The sequence below is a fragment of the Patiria miniata genome, unplaced genomic scaffold (assembly GCF_015706575.1).
Source record: "Patiria miniata isolate m_02_andy unplaced genomic scaffold, ASM1570657v1 HiC_scaffold_20, whole genome shotgun sequence".
NCBI lineage: Eukaryota > Metazoa > Echinodermata > Asteroidea > Valvatida > Asterinidae > Patiria > Patiria miniata.
Genome location: NW_024037059.1, coordinates 22,296,383 through 22,319,611, shown reverse-complemented (window position 1 = coordinate 22,319,611; position 23,229 = coordinate 22,296,383). Strand labels below are relative to the sequence as shown.

General features: G+C 37.5%; 1 protein-coding gene across 2 annotated transcripts in view; it reads left to right on the top strand.

Annotated features, from left to right (window-relative positions):
- Window positions 1-23,229, top strand: part of LOC119728217 (asparagine synthetase domain-containing protein 1-like) — a 52,568-nt gene that overhangs the window by 25,093 nt on the left and 4,246 nt on the right. For both annotated transcript variants that reach the window (XM_038200366.1, XM_038200365.1), the window contains exons 8-13: window positions 3,570-3,657; window positions 8,553-8,587; window positions 9,123-9,270; window positions 10,669-10,736; window positions 12,327-12,410; window positions 13,893-13,983. In XM_038200366.1, coding sequence (XP_038056294.1) covers window positions 3,570-3,657; window positions 8,553-8,587; window positions 9,123-9,270; window positions 10,669-10,736; window positions 12,327-12,410; window positions 13,893-13,983 — 514 coding nt within the window. The remainder of the gene's footprint in view (window positions 1-3,569; window positions 3,658-8,552; window positions 8,588-9,122; window positions 9,271-10,668; window positions 10,737-12,326; window positions 12,411-13,892; window positions 13,984-23,229) is intronic.

Sequence of the window (23,229 nt, the reverse complement as noted above, 5' to 3'; positions counted from 1 at the left end):
CCTCAGGGATGGGACTGAAGCCTCTTATTATCCACCAAATGTTGATGTCATTTGACCCTCAGATTTTCATTTGAAATTTCTTTTTTTTTCTAGCTCATATGGTAGTCATGTCATACACAAAATGTTCGAAACCTACAGATCTGATAGATCTTAATGAAAAAAAAGAAATTTCGAATTTAATGTTTTGTTTCAGTTCAAACTTTCAAAAAAAGCATCAGTGAATGAAGTTGTTGGAAATTGTTTAGTTTACATGTTAATTTGTCAATTTTAACAATGTAACATTTCAGTCATGTTGATCTTTCCACTCTGGGCACACTGTCACAACTAGATTGGTCCTGTTCATAATTACAAGTTTCCACAATTCAAGTCTAAGATATTGACTTCAGTTCTTACTACAAACTTGAATTTGAGGTACCGTCCCTTACAGTCCTTACTGTCTACCTGCCTGTTGTTATCAAATACCCCAGTAGCTAGAATGTCCCTTTAAAGCTTGTCCCCTACCCATGGCCTGCCAATCAAATCCCCCCTAATCAGTGTTGACAGGTGTCCAGCTGATACTCTGGTGTTATGCATTTCCCAGGGACAGAGCAAGGTGTTTGACATCCAGGGTGCTAGAAATGAACGTTTTACAGTGTCTCCTTCCCCCTCCCACAGCTCATGTCTGATTCATCAACCTTGTTGTGATTCCAAATATAAAGAGTTCACATCTCACAATGTACCCCAGACTGTGACTAGGCATTGCATGCCATTATTGCAAAACCATGCACCTTGAAAAACAGCTATATAACTGAATATCCAGAAGAATGAGTTAAACCGCAGACAACCATGTATGTATTTTTTCTTCTAAGTTCTATGGTTGAACCTGCATGCACAACTTTTGCATGTCGGTGTTCGTTTTAGCCAGGATGCTTGAAATAGCCATTCATCAGATTGGTTGAAAGTTGGTTGCATAACCATGCTTACAGTGATATTGGTTATAGTGTATCTAAAGCTGAAAAGTCAACTGATAACAAAGGATTAGAACATGAAAATAGATTTAGTCCACTCCTTGCTAGGATGATTGATCATGGAATATAAGCTGTTTAGGGGCCTTCCCTTTCCCCAGTCTTTACTACCGCTTGAGATTTGAAGCATTCACCAATCACCACTGCATAGTATATAGATATTGCATTGGCTTTTCATGACTCACTGAAGAAAATCAAAACCATTCCAGGTGTTATCACAAGGCAATCTGGGCGTTGATAAGTCCGCCTCAATTCTGTCAAGGTCGGGTGAAGTCACAATCAATTAATATCACTTGCAATTTTAAAGGTCTACAAAAATACCTATGCATCAAATCCATGGAGAAAACTGAACATCTGTTGACATAGTAAAGAGTCAAAAGTAAGTTTGTTCACCTTTTTGTCAAGTTATTGAATGTGTAGTTTGGTTCAGGACTTGCTGGGTTTTTTTGGTCGAATTGCCAGCATGCCGTTTAGTTGATGTTCTCTCAACTCTCAAGTAACTGATTGTGATGCCTACTGCCTCCCTCATTAGAGCCTACTGCCCCCCCCCCCCCCCAAGTCTCTGCCTACATTGTACTGTACATGTATCTCGCTATCTGCCTATTTGGCCCATTTCTCATGAGATTAGAAAGAAGAACTCTGGTATGTTTGCCTCAAGACAAGGTGTTGTTATTCCAAACACTTCCACTTACCTTGGGTTGTAGGACACCCTGCTTACTGCCACCTTTCCTGTAGCCTTGTATTCTTGCAGTGTTGTGACTTGTGCTGTCAAGCATTGTTTGTTTCTCAAGAGATGATTGAGTAATCGTGTCAAATTAAGTGATGGTACAGTTGAAGCTGCTGACTGACTTACTGACCATTACAGTGACAGCTGTCACCAATGTTTGAAGCAGCAAAAATGGTCAGTTGACTTTATTTGGGTAAAGATTTACTTTTGCATGGATTAAAGAATGAAATTGTCGTTCTAAGAGGATGATTTAATTGCTATTTGAATTGTGACAGTGAACTTTAAAGGTAGAGTATATCATTTGTCATTTGTCCATTTTTTCATTTGAAGCAACAAAAGTGCTGAATATCTAAAGAAGGGTGCTTAACAACTAACCTGAAGAAGTTATAGCTCAGTAAATGGTATAAAAACAATATTCTAGGATATCTATTTCAATTCAATTTCAAAAGTTGCTAAGTCATGTTTTGAATTGTGCCCGAAATCAGCGTCCGGGACACGTTCTCATTTAGCCGATTGCAGCCATGCGATGTCACCAGGCGGGGTTCTACCGTGGAAGGGGGGGGGGGTGGCAGGGGTTTTTGGGGCCCCCAATTATTTTGGGGTCTAGGCCCCCCCCCCCCACCAAAAAAATATAATTTAAAAAAAAATGGGAGTAGCAAAATGTTAGAAGGTGACGTCACATGCGAACTGTCTCCCCCTAAATAAATAGTCGAAACCTGAGAAGGGGGCATTTTTACACTATAAGTAGTAGGATTGTAGGATTTTATCAGCACCCTTCCCCCCCCCCCCCCCCCCCCCCCCCCCGATTTTTGGTTGCCTAAGTATCCGGAGAAAATACTACCAACAGAAAGTTCAATCCATGCATCTTTAGACGTATCATTGGAAATGACCTTCTGTTGTTTTCTTCAAAATGACAGCATGCCAGAAAGAATGATTTCAAAGGGGATTTAGCGACATTACTTTCTTTAAACCAAGTATTAAAGCTTTTTAATGGCTTTTTTGATAGCTGCAAATGATATACTCTAGTTACCTTTAATATTGACTTTTAGCTGCTTATAGTGCCTAGTAAGCATTGGCAGCCATTTTGAGATGCAAAACGTATATTTCTTCAACATAATTGGTGATAAGGACAAGTATAAAATGCAACTTCCTTGAAACTCGGATCATTACATTTCTTTTCTGTGTGGCCAACCTTTGAAGTCAACAGAGGGCGCTCTTCATTTATTACAGTAGTATGGTATAAAGCCACTTGGAGACTCGGAAAATGTCTGTGATCAGAAAATGTTTCCTTCCCTAGTAGTAAACATTTTCTAGTACTAGATTGATTGCTTAATAAAGAAAATGAAACATTTTGTGCTTTATTTAAAGCACTTCTAAATGCATCCAGGATTTTTATTCAAGTAAATGAAAAAAAGAAATTCAATTATCCCATGGTCAAATTTCCAGGCCCGAGTGTCATTGTAGTGTTGAAAAAAAAAATCAAGGTATTTTGATTTCGGCCACTTGCACACATTTTTGTTTGTTTTTTGCTATAAGTCATTATGGAAAGAACGTTGCAACCTGACGCTACTTCAGCGGTTGTGTACAAGTCTATGGAGAGTCAAGACAAGTTTCTAAGTATTTCCTAACAAAATGGGAAATGTTTCTCAGTCCCAGATTCATGTCTTATCATAATTTTTTGCAATGACTGACCTTCATTGAGATGATATATGAAGAAAAAAGCAGCGTCAGGTTGCAACATTCTTTCCATCATTATTTGTGTGGCCTTACTTACACTTTTAGTAACCTAATCATTTACATGTTTGTTTCTTTTGATTTCTTTCTTGAACTCTATGTAGCTATGATGTCCCAGACAGACTGACAGGTCGGGCTGGCTTGGAGGAGCTCAGGAAACTCAGCCCAGAGAGACACTGGAACTTTGTTGAGGTCAAGATTCAAATCAGAAATGAAAATAGACCGATCCATTAACGACCGTAAGGCACCTCTCAAATGCCACACTGCGCGTGCACACGTCAGCAGGGGCGTAGCACGGTCATTTTTATTGGGGGGTTCAATTTTTTTGAAAAGGGCACATGCACATCCGTTGTGAAATGTAGACAGGTTTTTTTCTCCGGACACTTGGCTGGTACCATCTGTCGATGGGGGCGCTGTTCAAAACCGACTATTATGCACACACAAAGGGCCAATATATGGTGCTAAGCCCGTTGAAAAAGCATTTGAATGGAAAAAGGCAGTCTTTACAAAATATTGGGGGGGGGGGGTAAATACCCCCCCCCCCCCTGCTTGCTACGCCTATGGTCAGACTTTTGTGCATGTCGGACATTAGTTACAGCTGGATTGGTTTGAATACCATGAGGGTAGAGCTTAATGGATATTGGTCTTTTATGGTAATCGATATTACACGGCACTCTAAATGAGATATCCAAGTAAGAAGTGCAGTACTCAACTGAATTTTTTGAAGGGAATAAAAAGAATTTTTTTTCACAAGCATTATATGAAACGTGATGGTTATTTAAACCAATTGATAATCTAAGGGTGGTGGTTTTCATACATTGATATATCGTCAGACCCCCTAAAGCTACGCAATCCTATTTCTACGCACTTAATTTGTGTTTGACAATGCGCGCATGTTGCAAGCATTACCTGTAGTACAGGCAAAATAAGGTTTGACCTCAAACAAATTGCAACAGAATTTTTTTCACCACAGTGCATTTCTATAAAGTCCCTAAAATGACATACTTAAAGTCTTAAAAAATCCAGGTGGTGGAAATATGCCTAATTTGCATAAATCCAAAATGGCCGCATATGTTAGGACTTTCGCATTGATTTGGTCATATTTCTCATACTAGATAGATTTTGGAGGTACTTTAAACGACAGTTTTAGTCCTTTTACATTGATTTAGGTAAATTTCAAGATCCCTATGTTTCCGAAATTTTCCAAATGCCATATAATTTGCATAAATGCCATATATCAATTTGCCTGTAAAGTGAAAATGACGGATGCCATGTGTGGACATGTACCAATTGAATTTTCCCTGATAATCCAAGTCAAATTTCACACCACAGTGATTGCTATAAGGTCCCTAAAAAAAAATTTAATCCAAGTGGTGGAAAATGCCTAATTTGCATAAATTCAAAAGGCCGCTAATTACATGATTTTCATATGATTTGGCCATATAGTATAGGCCGTTATGTACTTTTGCATTTTTGTTTGTTTAAAAAGGAGTATACTGGGAGTATACCCCATCAACAATGATTTCTCGGGTTCCTTGGTATCAAAAACATGGGGTTTGCCACAAAAATGAACTTCATATGACAATCTGGTCCGAAGTTAGATACAAATTAGGCCCGAAATGGTGGCCATTTTGAATTCCAAGATGGCCACTACATGGTAGATGGAAAAAAATGTTACCAATGGATTTCCAGCTGAGGAAGGTAGATCAAAATATGAGAAAAATTCCTTCTTAAGCAAAGAAAAATGCAATGGCCAAAAATACGACATAATATACTATCTAGTAATAACTCTCGTCCTAAGTTGCTTTTTGGTGTACTTTAAACAACATTTTGTCATTTGACATTGGGGTCATTCAGTGTCAAATCACCCCCCAAAACTCTTAAATTTTAAACCCCAACCTCTTCAAATTGGTTCATATTTAGTTTATGGGGCAAAAAGCCGAAATTTTTTAAGTTTTAGCGCCATCGGACAAACGGTTTTCGCGCTACCGTCTAGGCAATTTTGGTCAAAATGGACATTGCTGCCATTTTTTAAATGACCATATCTCCATAACAAAATGACAAACGGTTTTCGCGCTGCCGCCCTCCACTGTTGGGCAATTTTGGTCAAAATGGGTATGGCTGCCAGTTTTCAAATGACCATATCTCCATAACCTGTGAGCCAAATTTGTTAATCTTGATTTCTTTTGAAAGGTTACATCATGAGAAATCCAAATTTACCATTGTTTTTCATGTCGGGGTCATTTGAAGTATAATGACATTTTGACCTTTACTTTGACCTTGAATTTAACCTAGTTGATTTTTGGTCTTAGTAGAGCGGCGCAAGGGTTTGCTCTGCGACACAGGGATATCACATTTTCCAACACTTAAGCCAACTTTGACAAGAGCTAGAAACCTAACAAAAATATTATACCCCATAGGAAACATAGGATCTCAAAAGGTACCCAGGACTGGAATGATGATGAAATCAATGTCAAAGGACAAATGGTTGTTCAAAGTACCCCAAAAGCAATGCAGGACGAGAGTTATGGCCAAATAAAAAATCATGTAATTAGTGGCTACTTTGGAATTTATGCAAATTAGGCATATTTCCACCACTTGGATCTCTCCTTTTTTAAGGAACCTTATAGCAATGCACCGTGGTGTGAAATTTATTCATGTACATGACTGAACTTGGATTATCAGGGAAAATTTAATTGTGACATGTCCACACACGACAGCCATAATTTTAACTTTAATCTATGCAAATTAATAAATGGCATTTATGCAAATTATTATCGGCATATTGCAAATTTGGGAAGCATAGGGATATTGAAAGTTACCAAGGTCTAGAATAATGAGTAAATCAATGTAAAAGGACTAAAATTGTAGTTTAAAATACCTCAAAAAGCTACCTAGTTTATGAAATATGACCAAATCAGTGCGAAAGTCCTAAAATATGCGGCCATTTTGGATTGATGCAAATTTGGCATATTTCCACCACCTGGATTTTTAAAGACTTTTAGTATGTCATTTTAGGGACCTTATAGAAATGCACTGTGGTGAAAAAAATTATGTTGCAATTTGTTTGAGGTTCACTAAAAAAATTAAGTATTTTGCCCGTACTACTGTGCAGATTATGGAGGATCGTGGATAAGAACTTGATAAAGTTTGGGCTGCTTTGCAGAATTAGAGTCAGTAGCTAAAATGTGTTTGTGTTCTTGTGATGCACAATAACGTTTTTTGAAGAAAAGGTTTCATACAATTTTGAATTTGTCCCCCACCTGACAACCCCCAAGACAGTTGGCATAGAATGACCCCAATCATATGAGGGTGTGATATTGTGATAAATTAGCATCATTATTCAGCGGAGAAATTGGTGGTTTTTTTTAATCTTTCATTTGAAAATTAATTTATGTTCAGAATTGCTTCTGGGATTTGAAAGAAGAATGATTTATTCCTATAAAAAAAAGTGTCATTATTAAATATGCTGGCTCAAAGATCGCTTTGTCCATGCGGTCTTCAAGTATATGTCTTGTGAATCATGACAAAAAAAAAATGATAACACACTTCAACTATGCTGCTTAGAAACGAGGACAACCTGAGCCTGATTGATATTCAGCACATGAAAACGAAACCATTGAAGTTCAGTCAGACAAGTCTAACAGTATACTGTTAGACTTGCCTGACTGAACTTCAATGGTACTGCAGTACTTAGTCATACTGGAATTTGTATCCTTGTGGAGACATTTCTTTGTTCTCCTGTACTCAAAATAGTTTCAAAATGTTCCTATTTCAACCAGAATTAATTTCCTGGGCTGAAATTCGGACTTAATATCCCTTACGTAAAATACTTTAATTTGCGATGGATAAACACACCTTAGAAATTCCTAGTTTTGAGTAAAATCCATATATCTATTTCGTGAAAACCTTGTGGATTTTCTTTTCACCTATAGAAATTGCCTTGTGGAGACCTTTACAATTTTTTGGTCCCTATAGAACACACGTCTCCATAAGGTAGTGAATTACGAAACTTATACTTAAGTACCGGTGTGCAGGGATATGATTATGATTAATGACGCATCACAACACTGTCATAATACTGAGGCGTCAAGGACAAGCGTAATTAGCGTAGCACTGCTTGCTGATATGAAACTAATTACCAGAGTCAAAATAGATTTCTAATACCGACACTTTAATTTGCTGTTTCCATACATGGTAATGCATTGGCTGCTTTTGGTTAGTGGTGTACAGGGTGAGTCAAACAGAATGTGACCAAATTAGACAAAAAATATATTTATTAAAATGTGTGGCTCGTTCCATTTCAAAAAATAACATAGGGATAAAGTACATGTTATAGACTAGGAACTGTGATAATTCCACATAATTTGCATACTCTATTCCCAATTTGTGGCTATTTTAATAAAAAAGATCACAAAATTCAGCTGTTCACCGCTGATTATATACCGTTCTACAAACTGATGAATACCTATTGTAAATACAATGAAACATGGACACTTTCCCATTTCCTTTTTTCATGAATGAACAATGTCTTGCAAAGGTAAACAGACAAAAAGTGCCATCAATATTTCGGAAAAAAAGAGTTGAATTGTTCCTCATATTTAAAACAAAAAATCTGACACTAAAAATAATGTTTCAGTCTTGACTCAACTGATTCAAATCTCATTTGTGTTTGAATGTCTGTGGGGAGTCTGTAATTCTCACTCAGCTCAATAGCTTCCAATGGCATTAAAAAATAGGTTCTTTTAGTAAAACATGCATAAATTCTGATTGCATGGTCAATTTTAGTAATTATTTTTTTAGATGAGTGGAAGAACATGCTCTTATAAGACATACTTAATTTGTGTATCAAAGTTGGTTGTTTTTTAAGACAGAAATCTTGAATCCAGGTCACTTTCTTTTTGACTCGCCCTGTATACTGCTGATGAGCAAGAATAGAGATTTACAGTGTAACTGTAATACTGCATAAAGTAATTGCAAATTTAACCAACAACGTTATTTTTGCCCGAACCTTTGTATTGTATGAGAACTTCTATAATTGACTATTTGTTTTAAATTTCTGACTATTTGTTTTAAATTTCTGCCAGGTGGATGTCACCTGTGAGGAGCTTCATCAGATGAGGTTTGTGCTCTGTCTTGTTACTTTGTTCATTCCATCAAAACTCTGTCAATATAAAATATCTGGCAGAAATGTTAGTCGTGCAGAATATAATTTTAAAATGTCTTTAGACACTACATGTACATAGTTGAATCTGCATTGAACACAAATTTGATTATATCTGAAATCCAATTTGCATCGGTTTCATGTTCCCAACCCTCTCCCATCACATAATATGGTTCATATTGACCAGTTAATACATGCTCACTGGCCAAATGGTCAGGAATTTTGCAGAAGCAAGTAAAACGAATCTTGTGAGAATAATATGCACAGATTTGCAAACACTAAATACATAATTGTGTGATAACTGTTGTTTTGGGCAATTACTCATTACTTTCAACCTTTCTCTCTGCTTCACGTTCTTGCTTCTAGTGAGCATGTATATTAAATTGCTATGAGTGTTGCTTTTACCAAAGCCTATTTTTTATGTAATTATCTGAAGTTTTGTTTCGCAGAAGTTAAAACTGCTTTTTTGCTACACTCTTTTTTCCCTTTCTAGACAAGAGAGAGTTAGTGATCTGGTCTACCCGTTGCAGTCTGTGATGGATGATAGCATAGGCTGTGCTATCTGGTTTGCTGCACGAGGGCAAGGATTTCTAGCCACTGACGCTGGTTCATCACCTCAACCATATGAAAGCCCTGCCAAGGTGAGGATATACAGGGTCCGTGCTGCTAAGACGGCCTTTGTCGGGTAGATGAAAAACTGAGCAGCTTTGTAAAAACCCATTAGCACATGGGAATATTTTCAAATCCCGTTGGCCATGAAAAATGCAAAGGATTACCTAAAAGTTAGAGTGGAACATTTGCATCTATCCAAAAAGTAACTGACAAAATTATTGTTGAAAAGCTTACTTGGTTTAAAAATAGTAATGGGACTAAACTCCCTGTGAAATTGTTCTTTCTGGCATGCTGTCATTTTGAAGAAAATCAAAGAAGGCAATTTCCGAAGATGCGTCAAGTGACGCATTTTGGAAAATTCTGTTAGTAGTTGGTTTGTAATTTGGCGAGTCTATGAATGGATGTACGCAAGCATTGACACTTAATGCACATGCGCGCACACAGTTGCTATTATTTGTCAGTTCAGTGCGTGACATCGCGTAGCTGCAATCGGCCGAATGAAACCGTGTCCTTGACAATAATTTTAGATGCAATTCAGAAGATTGCACGGCAACTTTTGAATTGAAACCATAGAGCGCTGGCTCAATGTACAAAGTGATGCTTGTTTGGGTACAATAAACTTATGGAAAACGCAAAATTTGTGCGGCTATTTGCATATCTGCGTTTGTGTTATATTACCGAAGCCGATACGCTCAAAATTGAAACGCACCATCAGCAAAAGACGCGCTTAAGATGTTTGCGTAATGTTCTACTTGCGCATTGCATTTAGAGTACACTTTCAAATTTCACTCCATCTTATTTTGTTATGTTCTATAAGCATGCACATGATTTGAAAATGTCTGTGCGTACGACGGCTTCAAAGTATCTCCATACATAAGAATGAGGAGTTAGCGCTCTAGTAATTTAATACAGCTCTGTGATTGAAACTGAGATCTAAGAATACTGTTTTCTTGGAATACGCATCATTCTCGGAGCTGACACTTCATCAGGTTAGTTGTAAAGCACCCGTCTTTAGATTTAGAGCACCTTTGTTGCTTCAAACAAACAAAAGTGCACAAACAACAAATCAACTACCCTACCTTTAAGTTTAAGCTGCTCAGACTTTTTGCCCCTCAGCTGACAACAAATTATTCTTTGTTAATACAGCTTGAAAATATTCTTTAAAGGAGGGAAAATATTCAGTGCACCTTATACACCGTTCAGATGAATTTTTGATGTGCACAACTAGGGACCAAAGGCACTAAGTAAAGGGAGGGGTGGGGGTGGAGTTGGTTGGGTGGGGTGGATGTACATGTACCCCAATGCAAAGTCTCCTCTCCACGTTCCAAAGATATCATCCTTATTTGTCCTATACTGTTATAACTTTTGCACAGTTTTCTGCTTCTGGGGTTTTTCTAATTGTTTTTTTTTTACTTGACCCTTGTTAGGTGGTGCTTGTAGGCATGGGAGCTGATGAACAACTAGCTGGCTATTCCAGACACCGTACTAAATTCAAGTAAGTTGGATTGGCCACTCCTCATTCATATATCATGGCATATGAACAACAAGGTCATAAAGTCTAAAGTGACGTTTGACTTCGACTGCTTCTCCACAATCGGCCATAGTGTGATTGGCAGGTTGACGGGTTTCCCTGTCTGCATGAAAGGGTCACAGACTTGTTTGGCTTTGCTCAATGTCAATAGCTGGTCCAGAATGAAAGTTATGACAAATTGAAAAATCAATTAGATTTTTTTGATGTGATATAGCCACTTCTAAATGCAAGAGTGGTCATTTTACATGAATTCTACATGTCTCATTTATCATATAATGTGTTTATTTAGCCTGAATTATCTTTCAGTTTGCGCTGAGAGTGAATTTTATACATGTGTACAGCAGTGTTGTAGGACTTGAGTCCAGGACTTGGACTCGAGTCGGACTTAAGTCACATTTTTCATGACGTTACATATTTGTGCGACGAACGTAGCATTCTTTTGTACACCATGGACAAAACACGGCACCGCAGAAAATCGTATCCAGGGGCCACGCACGGGGTAGGGATGGGAAAGGATCATTGAGAAAAAATGTTTGGGTGATAAAACATGTAGGGAAAGGATGGAGGAGGTTTTTTTTAGGGATGAGAATTGAAAGAAAAACACATTTTGGATCAAATCAACATGTACACACACAAGGTAAAATCGAGTCACGTATTTTCAGTGTACACTGGGGTTTACTTAAAAGACAGAATGGATGATTCAAAAATAATCTTTTAAAAATTTGATTAGTTTGGTGAACAACTAAGAACAAGTGACTCGTGACTTAGACTCGAGGCTTGTGACTCGAGACTCAGACTCAAGACTCAGACTCGAGGCTTGTGACTCGAGACTCAGACTCAAGGCTTGTGACTCGACACTCGGACTCGAGGCCTGTTACTCGGGACTTGGACTCGGACTCGACATTGGTGACTCGGCTACAACTAAGAACAAGTGACTCGTGACTCAGACTCGAGGCTTGTGACTCGAGACTCAGACTCGAGGCTTGTGACTCGAGACTCGGACTCGAGGCTTGTGACTTGACACTTGGACTCGAGGCCTGTGACTCGGGACTTGGACTCGGACTCGACATTGGTGACTCGGCTACAACACTGATGTACAGTGGGTATTTTTGGATTTTATATTGTGTTCATGTGCTATCACGCACGTGGCTGGGCACGTGTAGTCAGCCGTATATTAGGCTCATTCCGAGGCCACTGGTGCTATTATTAATGCATAATGGATGATGGCTTCACTGCATAGCATATAATAAATGATATCTCCTAAACTACTGATCCGATTGATACATTCAAAAAAGGAATTTGTTGTGTCAAGAGCTTTCATTGATCATGCTAATTTATGGCATTTCGTGTTAAATGAATTTTGACCAGAAAATCCCATCTCAGGTATTAGCCTTTGTTTCAAGTACTAAGTCATAAAGGATAATCTGTAGAGACACAGAAATAAAAACCACTTCATACTTGTACTAGGTACTATGGCACTTTTTGAACACAGAAAACTGGATCTAAATGGATTGCAGCCTAACCTTTGCACATATGTACATGTTATCTGTGTAGGTCATCAGGATGGAGTGGTCTTGTAGCTGAGGTCAATATGGAGATCAGGAGGATTGGCAGCAGAAATCTGGGCAGAGATGACAGGTACAGCCTTGATAACAACTAGATATTAAGAACAATTGTTTTAAAATATCCATGATGATGAAAGACAGGTGATAGATAGATAGATAGATATGTAGATTGATAGATAAGTATATGAATTTGAAACAGTGCTCACTGGAGCGAGGGGCCAAGTTTTCAGTCCCCACTGCTTTCCAGTCATAACAGCCCTGACACAGGCACAGTGTGCATCAGATGTTTGGCCTATCCATCCAGTGAGCACTAGCTATTTAACATTTTCCAATTCATATTCTCATTTTCTTCCAGTGCTATGTAGCATCATTTCTTATACTTTTAAAGAGAAGTAGTTTATTAACATTTATCTTCTGTGATAACATTTATCTTCTGTGGAGGAATTGTGAAAACTTGCCTCAAGTTTTCAAAATTTGAGAAGGAGGTGGGAAGAACAATGAGAAAGGAAGGATTGGAAATGAGTAGGGTTGGTGGGTAGGGAGGGGAGGAAACAGGATTTGTTTTAAACATGTAGAAGTTTTATCGGTCACTTAAATAAATGGTGAAAAACCTGTTAGTAAAAAGTGGGATAGTATTTTTCAAAAACCGGTTCAATAAACAAGAGGAAAGGGGTGGAAAGACACTTAGAGAAATGAGGGTAGGGTGGGCATAAATGGATGATTGAATTTTACACAGTTTTTAAACATTTCATACTTATTAGTATGTATGTATGTATGTTCCTTAGTTCATTCATCAGTTGGTAATCTTATGAAAACAACTGATAATCAAATTGACAAGAATTACAGATACCGCATTTAGTATTTTTGGGGGGGGGGAGGGGGACGCAAAGTGTTTCTCAGAAGGAAGTTAGTAAAATTAAAAGTGAACTTTTTTTACATTACTGAGCTGAAAAGGGTTTGCTGAGTTCACATTCCTGAACGTGTTTTTTTTTTTAACCTTCCAAAGGTACTTCAACCTTCAAAAGGTCCTTCAACCTTTACTGTTAAATTGTCCTCCAGAACAGCGCATTAAAACATCACAAAGAGTTACCAATAATTAAGTCAGCATCATACAAATGTTGTCCTTTTGGTAAGGGACATTCACAAAATAATTTTTTTGAACTGGAAAAAAAACAAGCAAGAACAAAAGTTTATGGTTGATTAAATTACTCCGTTGCAGGGGTACACAGGCTTGTGTGTCTCTATTTGCATTATGCATTTATAAAATTTTGCTGAATGAAAATTTCACTATGATCTTGTTCATCAAATTATGAGATAAACAAAATAAATCGTAGCTTTTCCTTCCTGTGCCTTTTTTTCGGGATATCAAATCAAGAAACTTCATTAAGTTCACTTTTGGAAAAACTACGGCATAAAAAAGGTCTGTAATTAAGCTCTTATTCTTTGTTCAGTGGAGTACGGGATCTTCAAATATCATTATAATATCTCTTCATCATTCTCAGTATAACAAGTCTTATCATGGGTCTTTGTGTTTCCCCTTTTGTTGTTGACAAAGAATTATCTCTGATCATGGACGTGAGGCCCGCTTTCCCTTTCTAGATGAAGATGTCGTCAATTATCTGAGTAGCCTTCCTATTTGGCTGAAGGTCAGTATAAACGGACAAAAAGGCCATAGATATTATCACATCCAATCTCCATTACATTTCCCACGAGAGTATGCCAATATATTCCTACAAGGAGCAAGCAAATCCAATTCCCCCTCCCCCAACGGTTTATTTCTCTGGTGCTCTTCTACTGTGACTGCTTTTTCTCTGTGGTGCCTGTAGATAAAAGGTGTAATAAGAAAGTGTCAAGTTTCAGGAATCTTTGGGTCTTTTTTTTGGGGGGGGGTACTAAATTAAACAACATATCATCAAAGAGATTGAAATTAAATAAAGAAGCTGTTTTTTTCTATCACGGTCTCATATTCATGTTTATGGTTCTACAGAACTCCAATGCCAATACATTTAAAATCCCTCTAAGCTTCTGCATAATGTGCTTTAAGTGAATTATGTTTCCCAATGAATTATTACAATTTAAAAAAAAAACTTTCCCCAAACTCTAAGAAATGTTGAAATATTTGAATCACGCCGATTGATGCACCAGCCTAAATTGATTACACCGGTCAGAAATTAACTGGGCTGCCATTTTGGATTAACGTGGGAAATTGACAATGAGTTTCTTAAAATGTTAACAACATTATGTAATAATATATTTTGTTTGAGGTAGCTGACTAGCTGATATTTGACAGATTTCATAGATGCAATTAGAGCTATTATTTCTATCAGGCTTCCATGTAGTAAAAATGAATCAGCGTATTGTTATGCTTTGGGAAAAAGTACCTGGATTACTATACAATATCGTTTTTGATATAAGACATCCGGGTATTTTATAAAATTGACATGTATTTCGCTGGTTCCTACTCAATCAATAGCGTAGAAACCAACCTTGTTTCCATGAGTACGATCTCGCTGCGCATGCCTTGCGCGATCTTAACCCCTGTGGAGTGTCATGGCCTAGCAGTTCAGAGCACAGGACTCATGCTCTGGTGTTTCAGAGGCAACAGTGGAGTGAGTTCGAGCCCGGGTTTGGACACTTGTGCCCTTAAGCAAGACTCTTAACCATTATTGCTTCACCCTTCGGATGGGACGTAAAGCCGTCGGTCCCGTATGTTGTGTAATGCAATGCATGAAAAAGAACCCAGTAACACTTATTGCTAAGAGAAGGGGTTGCCCCGGTGTTTCTGGCAGTGCGGTTATCTTCAGCCATGAAGTCTGCACTTGTAAGGAAGAAGAAGATGAAGAATTGTGTAATTTAAGTGTGCCAAATAGTGGCACATTTAAATTAAGACTGCAGTCGATGTATCTAACGCGCGACGCAGTGCTCAACATTTTGACATTTTTTTTTGGTAAAAGTAATCTTTTCAAACATGAGATTTCGACGTCGCTCAGTTTAAAAAAATGATTCGCTTTGGTCACTAAACGAAGAATAATTCAACAAAATTTGAGAACTAAAGACCCTGAAAATACTTGAAAGCAACCAAGGTAACAGTCAAGTTAATATTCTGCAATCGTATCTGGCCAAGAAGAATACCAACAGATTTTTAGACACTAGAAAAGCTTACGCTGCCTGGTATTTTGTAGGCTGAGTATCACCCGTTGCACAACAGAGCCCTCCGGTCTGTCTCCGGTCCAACGTCTGATATATCTAGGCATGCATGTAAATTTATGCGACCCCGTGCGCCAGCCAATCGGAGTCAACTTTACTTAATTGTGACCTCATTTCATTCGGAAGACCCAGACTAATATAGGAGGCGCCCGCTGAATAGTCATAATCTCGAGGTCAAGATGCAGTCTAGTTCCATGATTAATCGCTGAGCCTGCTCGCGTATCATAGACCCTTGCTGCCTATTAAATAGACTAGGTAGTAGGTATATCGTTGAAGTTCTAAACTAACGATTATGTGAAAGTGAGGAAGCAGACGGCCATTATTAAAAGACAGCACCATGAAATGTATCTCTTTTGGATCAAATCAGCCTGATATAGTAACAATATTGGATGGCTTTTCTGGGGAGATACAAGAATGCATGTATATTGCACTCACTATCACAACACTTGTCTTCGACTCGTGCAGTTATGTTCTTGTATCCCCCTCAAAGCCATCCAATATTAAGTAATTATTCCTCACAAAAGCTCTCAAGTCATGCGTGCATGTATTGACTGTCGACCAAAATGAAACCAAGCAACTATGATTAAAAATCTATGCAGGTGTGTAATGAAGTGGAATTACAAGTAAGTGAGGTTAAAAGGCTATAGAATGCCTGTGCTTGTCAATATTTATCAGTAAGTAGTCACTGCAGATAAAGTGACCCTCTATTTTCCTGAGGATATGTTATGGGGGAGAGGGGGAGGGGTGGTTTAGAATATTTCTTACAATTTAAAGAGCACCAAATTGTGAGCTTTAGAAAGTTGTTATGGCATGTATCTGAGTTAATGCAAGGACATATCAGTAAATGAAATATGAAACTGTACATTTTCAAGCTCATAAAATTTATGAACTCATATTACATTGGGCATCAGGAACCAGCATCCTTAACAAGTTGGCTTCGGAGGACGTGATAACACGCACTGGCTGTTTTTATACACAGGCACGGCAGACGGGTTAAGACGTCAAGATTGCCTCGACTTGCCTCCGGGTGATGTCTAAACACACTAATTGTTGTATAATTTACGCTCCAGTGCACCCGGAGTATTGAAACATATGAGGTTTCGGCAAGAAATATTTTACAAATACTGTTGAAATGACTCTTGCAAATCAGTATTTGTGGCGTTTGGCTGTATATCAGAAGTTGGCCGGAAAATGTTGCCTTTTGCAAAATATCAAAATTTTCGGCAAAGATAATGCCGGTGGAAATTGGTTAAGAACTGTCCAAGTCTGAATGGACTCAATCTTTGCAGGTCTAGTTTGCTAAGCATTGATGTCCAAAAATGCATCAGATATTCTGTCATTGGACAGCTATGTTTTTAGAGAAGCCTTGGTTATGAGGAGGTAAAAAAAAAACCTGGCTCTAGCCTAGAGTTAACTCTCTACCGATCGAACAGATGCACTTTTGTTACTGGAGTGCGAAGCCTTGACTTCAAGAGAGCCGGATTTGTTCTTTGTTCAACATCTTTCCTGTCTGGTTATGTCTGAACGCAAACCATCTCTCCCATTTTGTCAAATTGTGTTTGTTATTTCAGTTGACTAACTCATCAATCCACTGCTTTCTTACAGACGTCATTCCCTTCGGATGTATATTTTCTTTTAATGGGCAATCCTTCAATAAATGCCAGGGTTGTTTTCATTTACTTACACTCAGATGAATACGTTCAAGTGAAGCTGGCAAATTGAGAGGCTGATTGTTCAGGAATTTTTATTGTTCTGCTTTAAAGGTTCCAAGTGTATTGTTGGATGTGATCAGTCGAGATTTCACGGTCATTTCAAATGCCGTTACTCTTCAGAAGTGGTTTTCACCAAGCTGAAAGCCTTTTTCACCAGCTATTAGCTTAGGTTGGCTGGAGTGAAAATATACCAGTACATGCAAACATTGGCTTCAATGTTGTTTGATTTAATCCTTGAAGAAAATACTAATAAATCTATTGGGCGGGAATCCATTTACAACAAACCACTATATATATTTCTTTTACTCCATTTATATTTGAAGAAAAAAATCCCAAAACGAAGAAATCTCAGTCCCCTGGGGAGTATACAACTGGATGCAGCCATTTTTTTTTCAGGTGCAAACAGTTAAAGGGAAAATACAACGTTTGCAAACATCAAAAAACGAAATGATCAAATTATCACGAAATACCTTACTGAATTGTTAGGGACTGACAGTCTAAAGAATCCTTTAAAATTGTGGCTCCTGGTGGGCTGACATTTTCAAGAAAAACTGTATTTTTCCAACGCTGATTGGCCGATCAGCGTTGGAGAAAATTAAGAACAGTTTTGAAAAACTGTTCTTAATTTTTCATATTTAGTTATTCTGACTTTTCTTTGCAAATGATCACACACCTGTGAAGGGGTACAAACCTGCTATAGACTGATTCTCTGACCTTACAATTCCCCAAAGTGTATTAATTGCTTCGTTTCATCTTAAGTGGGGTCAGGGAACCAGACTTCAAGAACATGATAGGTTTTCTTGGTTTTTCCAGCATCTACAAGCCTAAAACATGAAACAAGTCAGTTTAACAATATTTTATATAACATAATAATCCTCCAAATCCATTTATTTCTGAAAATTGCAGCAAAAGCAAATGTTGTACATTCCCTTTAAATTCAAAATATAGTTACCATCACTTCCATCACCGGTACCCAATTTACTCCTTAGTGGGAATAAGCAATTAGTGACAAAAGTGTCTTGCCCAAGGACGCATGCAACCAGGCCTGTCGCCAGCCCTGAGCATGGGGGGGGGGGGGGGGGGGCACTACCATAAAAATTACAAAAATACATTTGTATGGCTTTTGCCTTTGGGGGGCCAATTGCTCGCCAAGGGGGGCCCGGCCAAATCAGGCCCCAAAGATCCCAAAGATTTTGTACATGTTTTATTCAGCCTGGCACTTTTGCCTCAAAACAAAGTCATATCCCAATGAAACTTTACGTAGTGAAAGACCATATAGCAAAGATAGTATGGGAAGACGGACGTCATGATGACGTCAGCACGTATCATGTGAAGTAATTTTCCATCTCATTTAGTAGACCCGACCTTAGGCTAACTTGCACGAAGGATTACAATTATAGCACAAAAGACGGACATTTTAAAAGTATATTGTTTACTGTGATTAAGAAATAGGAGAGATAGTAGGCTACATTTTAAAAGAAACTAAAGAAACTGGTGACTGCTCTATGTTCCGACACCCCTATGTTCCGACAACCTAGATTGTGTTACTCCCGGTTAGGGTTAGGGTTAGGAATAGGAATATGTGCAGTCGGAACATAGGGGTGTCGGAACATAGAGGTGTAACCAAAGAAACTAAATTACATTATTTTAAGTGTTCATTTGGGAAACTTATTAAAAATTCTGATACACAGTACACAGGTACACAACCACTGACACCATCACAAAAAGCCTAATAACATGCCAAATGAGCTTGAGCGATTCAACTGTCATAGTAACATCAGCAACATATTGCACACATTATACTTTCAAATTTGATGATAATGCCTTCTGTGTGGAAATTATCCAATAAAACATTGTCATGTTTATGATGCTTATGAATTAAAGGTACAGTCCATCATTTGTGCATTGTGTTCGTTTGAATCAACAAAAGTGCTCAAAATCTAAAGAAGGGTGCTGAACAACTAACCTGATGATCAAGTTTCAGCTGTATATTTCGAGAAAAACATTGCGATGTCGCGCACTGATCTGACGAATTATAGCAACCACGTGTGCATCGTGTCAACACTTGCGCGAGCTTTGCCGAATAAAAAAACGAACTACTAATGGAAATTTCCAAAGATGTGTCTTTAGACGCATCGTTTGAAAGGCCTTCTTTCGTTGATTTCTTCAAAATGACAACATGCCAGAAAGAATAATTTCACAGGGAGTTTAGTTCCCTTACTATCTTTCAACCAAGTATGTTTTTCAACAATAATTGTGTCAGTTACTTTTTGGCTGGCTGCAAATGATGGACTGTAACTGTACACAACATTTGCTTTTGCTGTAATTTTCAAAAATGGATAGATTTGGGGCTTAGTGTTTTATAGCAAATATTGTTACACTGGCTGGTTTACAGTTTTGTGTTCAAAGATGCTGGAAAAAAAACACAGTCTGGTAGTCTGGTTCCCTGACCCTACTTCAGACGAACCAGAGCAATTTATAGAGGAACTGTCAGGTCAGAAAACCAAACTAGCTGGCTTGCACCCATTCCCTCGATGTGCAACCGATGGCAAACAAATGTGCACTAACAGAATTTGGTAAAATTGGTGGTAGTATTTGAAAAAAAGGCATTTTTTTTCAAAATTGATACAAAAATTCCACCTTTCTTGAAAATGAGAGCACACCAGATGCCACAATTTCACAGGTTGCTTGAGACATGTTATTTGCTGACAATCAAGTGGAGTATTTCATAATAATTTGGTAGTTCTGTTTTTTGATGTTTGTACTAGCAGAGTTGTACTCGAGTCGAGTCACTTTTTAAGTGACCCAAGTGAAGTCGAGTCATTAGGTCAAGAAGGTCGAGTCAAGTCACAGTGTGTAGTCGAGTTGAGTCGAGTTGAGTCAAATATTAGCTTGAGTCAATTCAAGTCACGAATATTTGAAAACTATAATAACAAATAAAGAAAAGAGAGAAATTAATTTGTATCACTATTAACAGTTAACAAGCAGTGAAACTTCGGTCTTATACCTACAGGTTATCTGGTTTGGCTTTGGGTCTAGGATTGTTGGATTTTCAATAAGCAGAATTTGGGGTTAACAATTTGAAGAGAAAAACCCTAATCTGATGAGTGTGTTCCTAAAGTGACATCACGGTAACAGCGCGTCGAGTTGTCAGGAAAAGCATGAAACAGTTTGCACTTTGCAACAACTTTTAACAAAAATTGATGGTTCCTAATTTTTATACATTTTAGAGGAATGGATGTTTGCTACAGATATGCTTGAGTGTAAATTCATTTCATGGACCCTTTATGTTTGTTGGGGAATTTCAGTATCTTTAGCAATTTTCTTTTCAAAGCTGATAGTTGCCCACTTTACATAAACCCCACAACGCTGTACTAATCACTTTAACCTTCACCAGCTCTGACATGCACATCAACTCTTGCAAGGCCATGCCTTAATTAGTGCCTAATTAGTGCCTAATAATATTCTCCTAGTTTATGGTCTACTTAAGAAAGCCTTGTAAGTTAATGGGCTGTCATAAATCTAAAGAACGTGTTTATACTCGTGTGGTCATTAAACCACAAGTGATGAATGCCTTTTTGTATTATTGCTTTCAACATAAAAAAAGTGTCTATAATAAAAAAAAATCAAGAGACCTGTTTTGTAAGTTGGAATAGTGTAATAATGGGTATTTCAGTTCTCAAGCAACCACAGTCATCTTTATTGTTGCGTCAATTACGTCGTTTAAGTTATTTTTTAAGCTCTGGAAGGAGCTTCTACATGTCACTTGGTGGTTGGTCAGTCGGTCGGTGGGTCGGTCGGTCTGTCCCCGAAAATTGACCAAAAATATTTGACCAAAATTGAGCAAATGCCATGCCGTCAGCAAAAGCACTCTTAACAAAAGTTATCGGGGTAATGCGCTTTGTCTCGATCGATGTGCATGCGTGTCTATTTTGCATATGTATGTCCCCAGAAAATTGACCAAAAATTGACCAAAAATATTTGAGTAAAAATTTAGCAAATGCCATGCCGTCATCAGTAAATGGGTGTTTACATAAATGTGGAGGCCAGTGTGTGACATTAGGGTCAGATTTTCAAAATAACCAAATTAAATTCAGCTTCACATGGTTTTGTAGTCTAGGGTCTATATTTTGTCAAAAACAAAACCATTTTTCTGTAACATGACCCTTTTTAGAGTAGCAACATGATAAACTAGCATATGGGCCACAAATTTCACCTGTAACAGTGACACCAAATTGTTAATTTCTTTTAGAGCTCTCACCAGGTTATTGTTCAGGTACGGTAAAGACATGTTGCTTTTTAAGCTTATTATATAAGTTTAAAAAAACTTTAACACTATCCTTGTTCAACATTTGTTAAAAATCAAATATCAAGTTTTAGGAAATTTGACATTATGATGATTACAAAAATGTAGCTCTCACTTGACATAAAATTATATTATTTTAAGACAAACACTCACTTGTTCTCTAAAAGCAAGTTTGACAACCAAAACTGCAACTATGAAGAGCAATGAAGATTTACAAACACCACTAGAAAGCATGTTATTGTAAGTAAAGCCTGGTGTTAACCAACATTTCACCTGTAACGCTGACACCAAATAGTCACTGTTACAGAGTGACAATCCTACAACTAACTAATAATAATAGTAATAAATGGTATCAAACCATTTAAACCTTTCTATTTAGTGATAAGCTTGATGGTTTCTACATCAGATACTTGTTTCTGAGACTGGAAGTTTAGTTTGTTATAATAATCATTTCACCTGTAACGCTGACACCAACACCAAAAACACTTTTATCACTTTTCTTCACTGTAGTTCTACTTTAACCTGTCCTATGCCAAAGTTTTCATTGTATTAAAAAACTTAGTCATTATTTTAGCTAAAAACTCAATCATCAATCAAACAGGTGCTTTTGCTTCATTGTTTCAGCTGAAAAGAGGTATTTCACCTGTAACGGAGTCAGTGTTGACACCAAACCTTTATTGCCTCTTATTTCAAATTCTAAGAGAAGGATTCAAAATGTAATGACATCTATATTCCAAGCCAATCTCCAGGATATATTTTTAGTTAAACTTGTTGACAAATACAGTTTGACAAATTCAGAGTGCAGCTGCAAAGTATCACACTGTAACGTTTTTTGATGACACCAAATTGATCTGCCAATATTTGAAATTGGTATATTTCTTGTACTTCTTTGAATTTCACTTTTGGTCTTCTTTAGTCTCTTTATTTAATAAAAGACTTCAATAATCACTTAAAATTTAGAGTAGTTGACAGTTTCTACAAATATTATAATCAATGTTAAAGTTCACTTTGTAACAGGATTTGCTGACACCAACTGTTACAGAGTGATTGTATTTTTAGCGGGCATGTCAAAATGATACAAAGTTGCCGATGCACGAACATTGTGTTTAATATTAAGTTTTGGGTTATCATCAATTTGGGTTATCATTTATTATATTTATTTTTTACATTTATTTACCCAGGGTATGCCCAAATAGTTCAAAACTGGTTTCCATTGGAGCCCTGCATACATTACAAATGAATGTATACACATGCAAAAACAGTAAAATAACAAAAAATACAACACAACGTGACAAAATTAATGGAAAGATTCCCATATCTGGCCATCACTAATTTTTCCTTTGAGTGACCTATCAGCCATCAAAAAGTGATAATATGTCCTAAAAGGTCAAAATTAGCAGGGAAAATATTGAAGTATTTACAGAGAACACACTAAGAAATTTTCAGACCAGTCTCATAGGGATTGTGCACTAGGGTGACAAGTGATGGCCAGATATGGGAATCTTTCCAAATAAATTAAATAAAAGCGCATGGAATTGTACCTCATTAATTTGGTCAGCTAACACTACATTTACCACGTCATGTTGAACATTAAGGCTTATGCTAGAGTTGCACCGAATATAGAATTTGCTTTTGATGCAAATATTTATTTTGGTGTTTGAAATTGG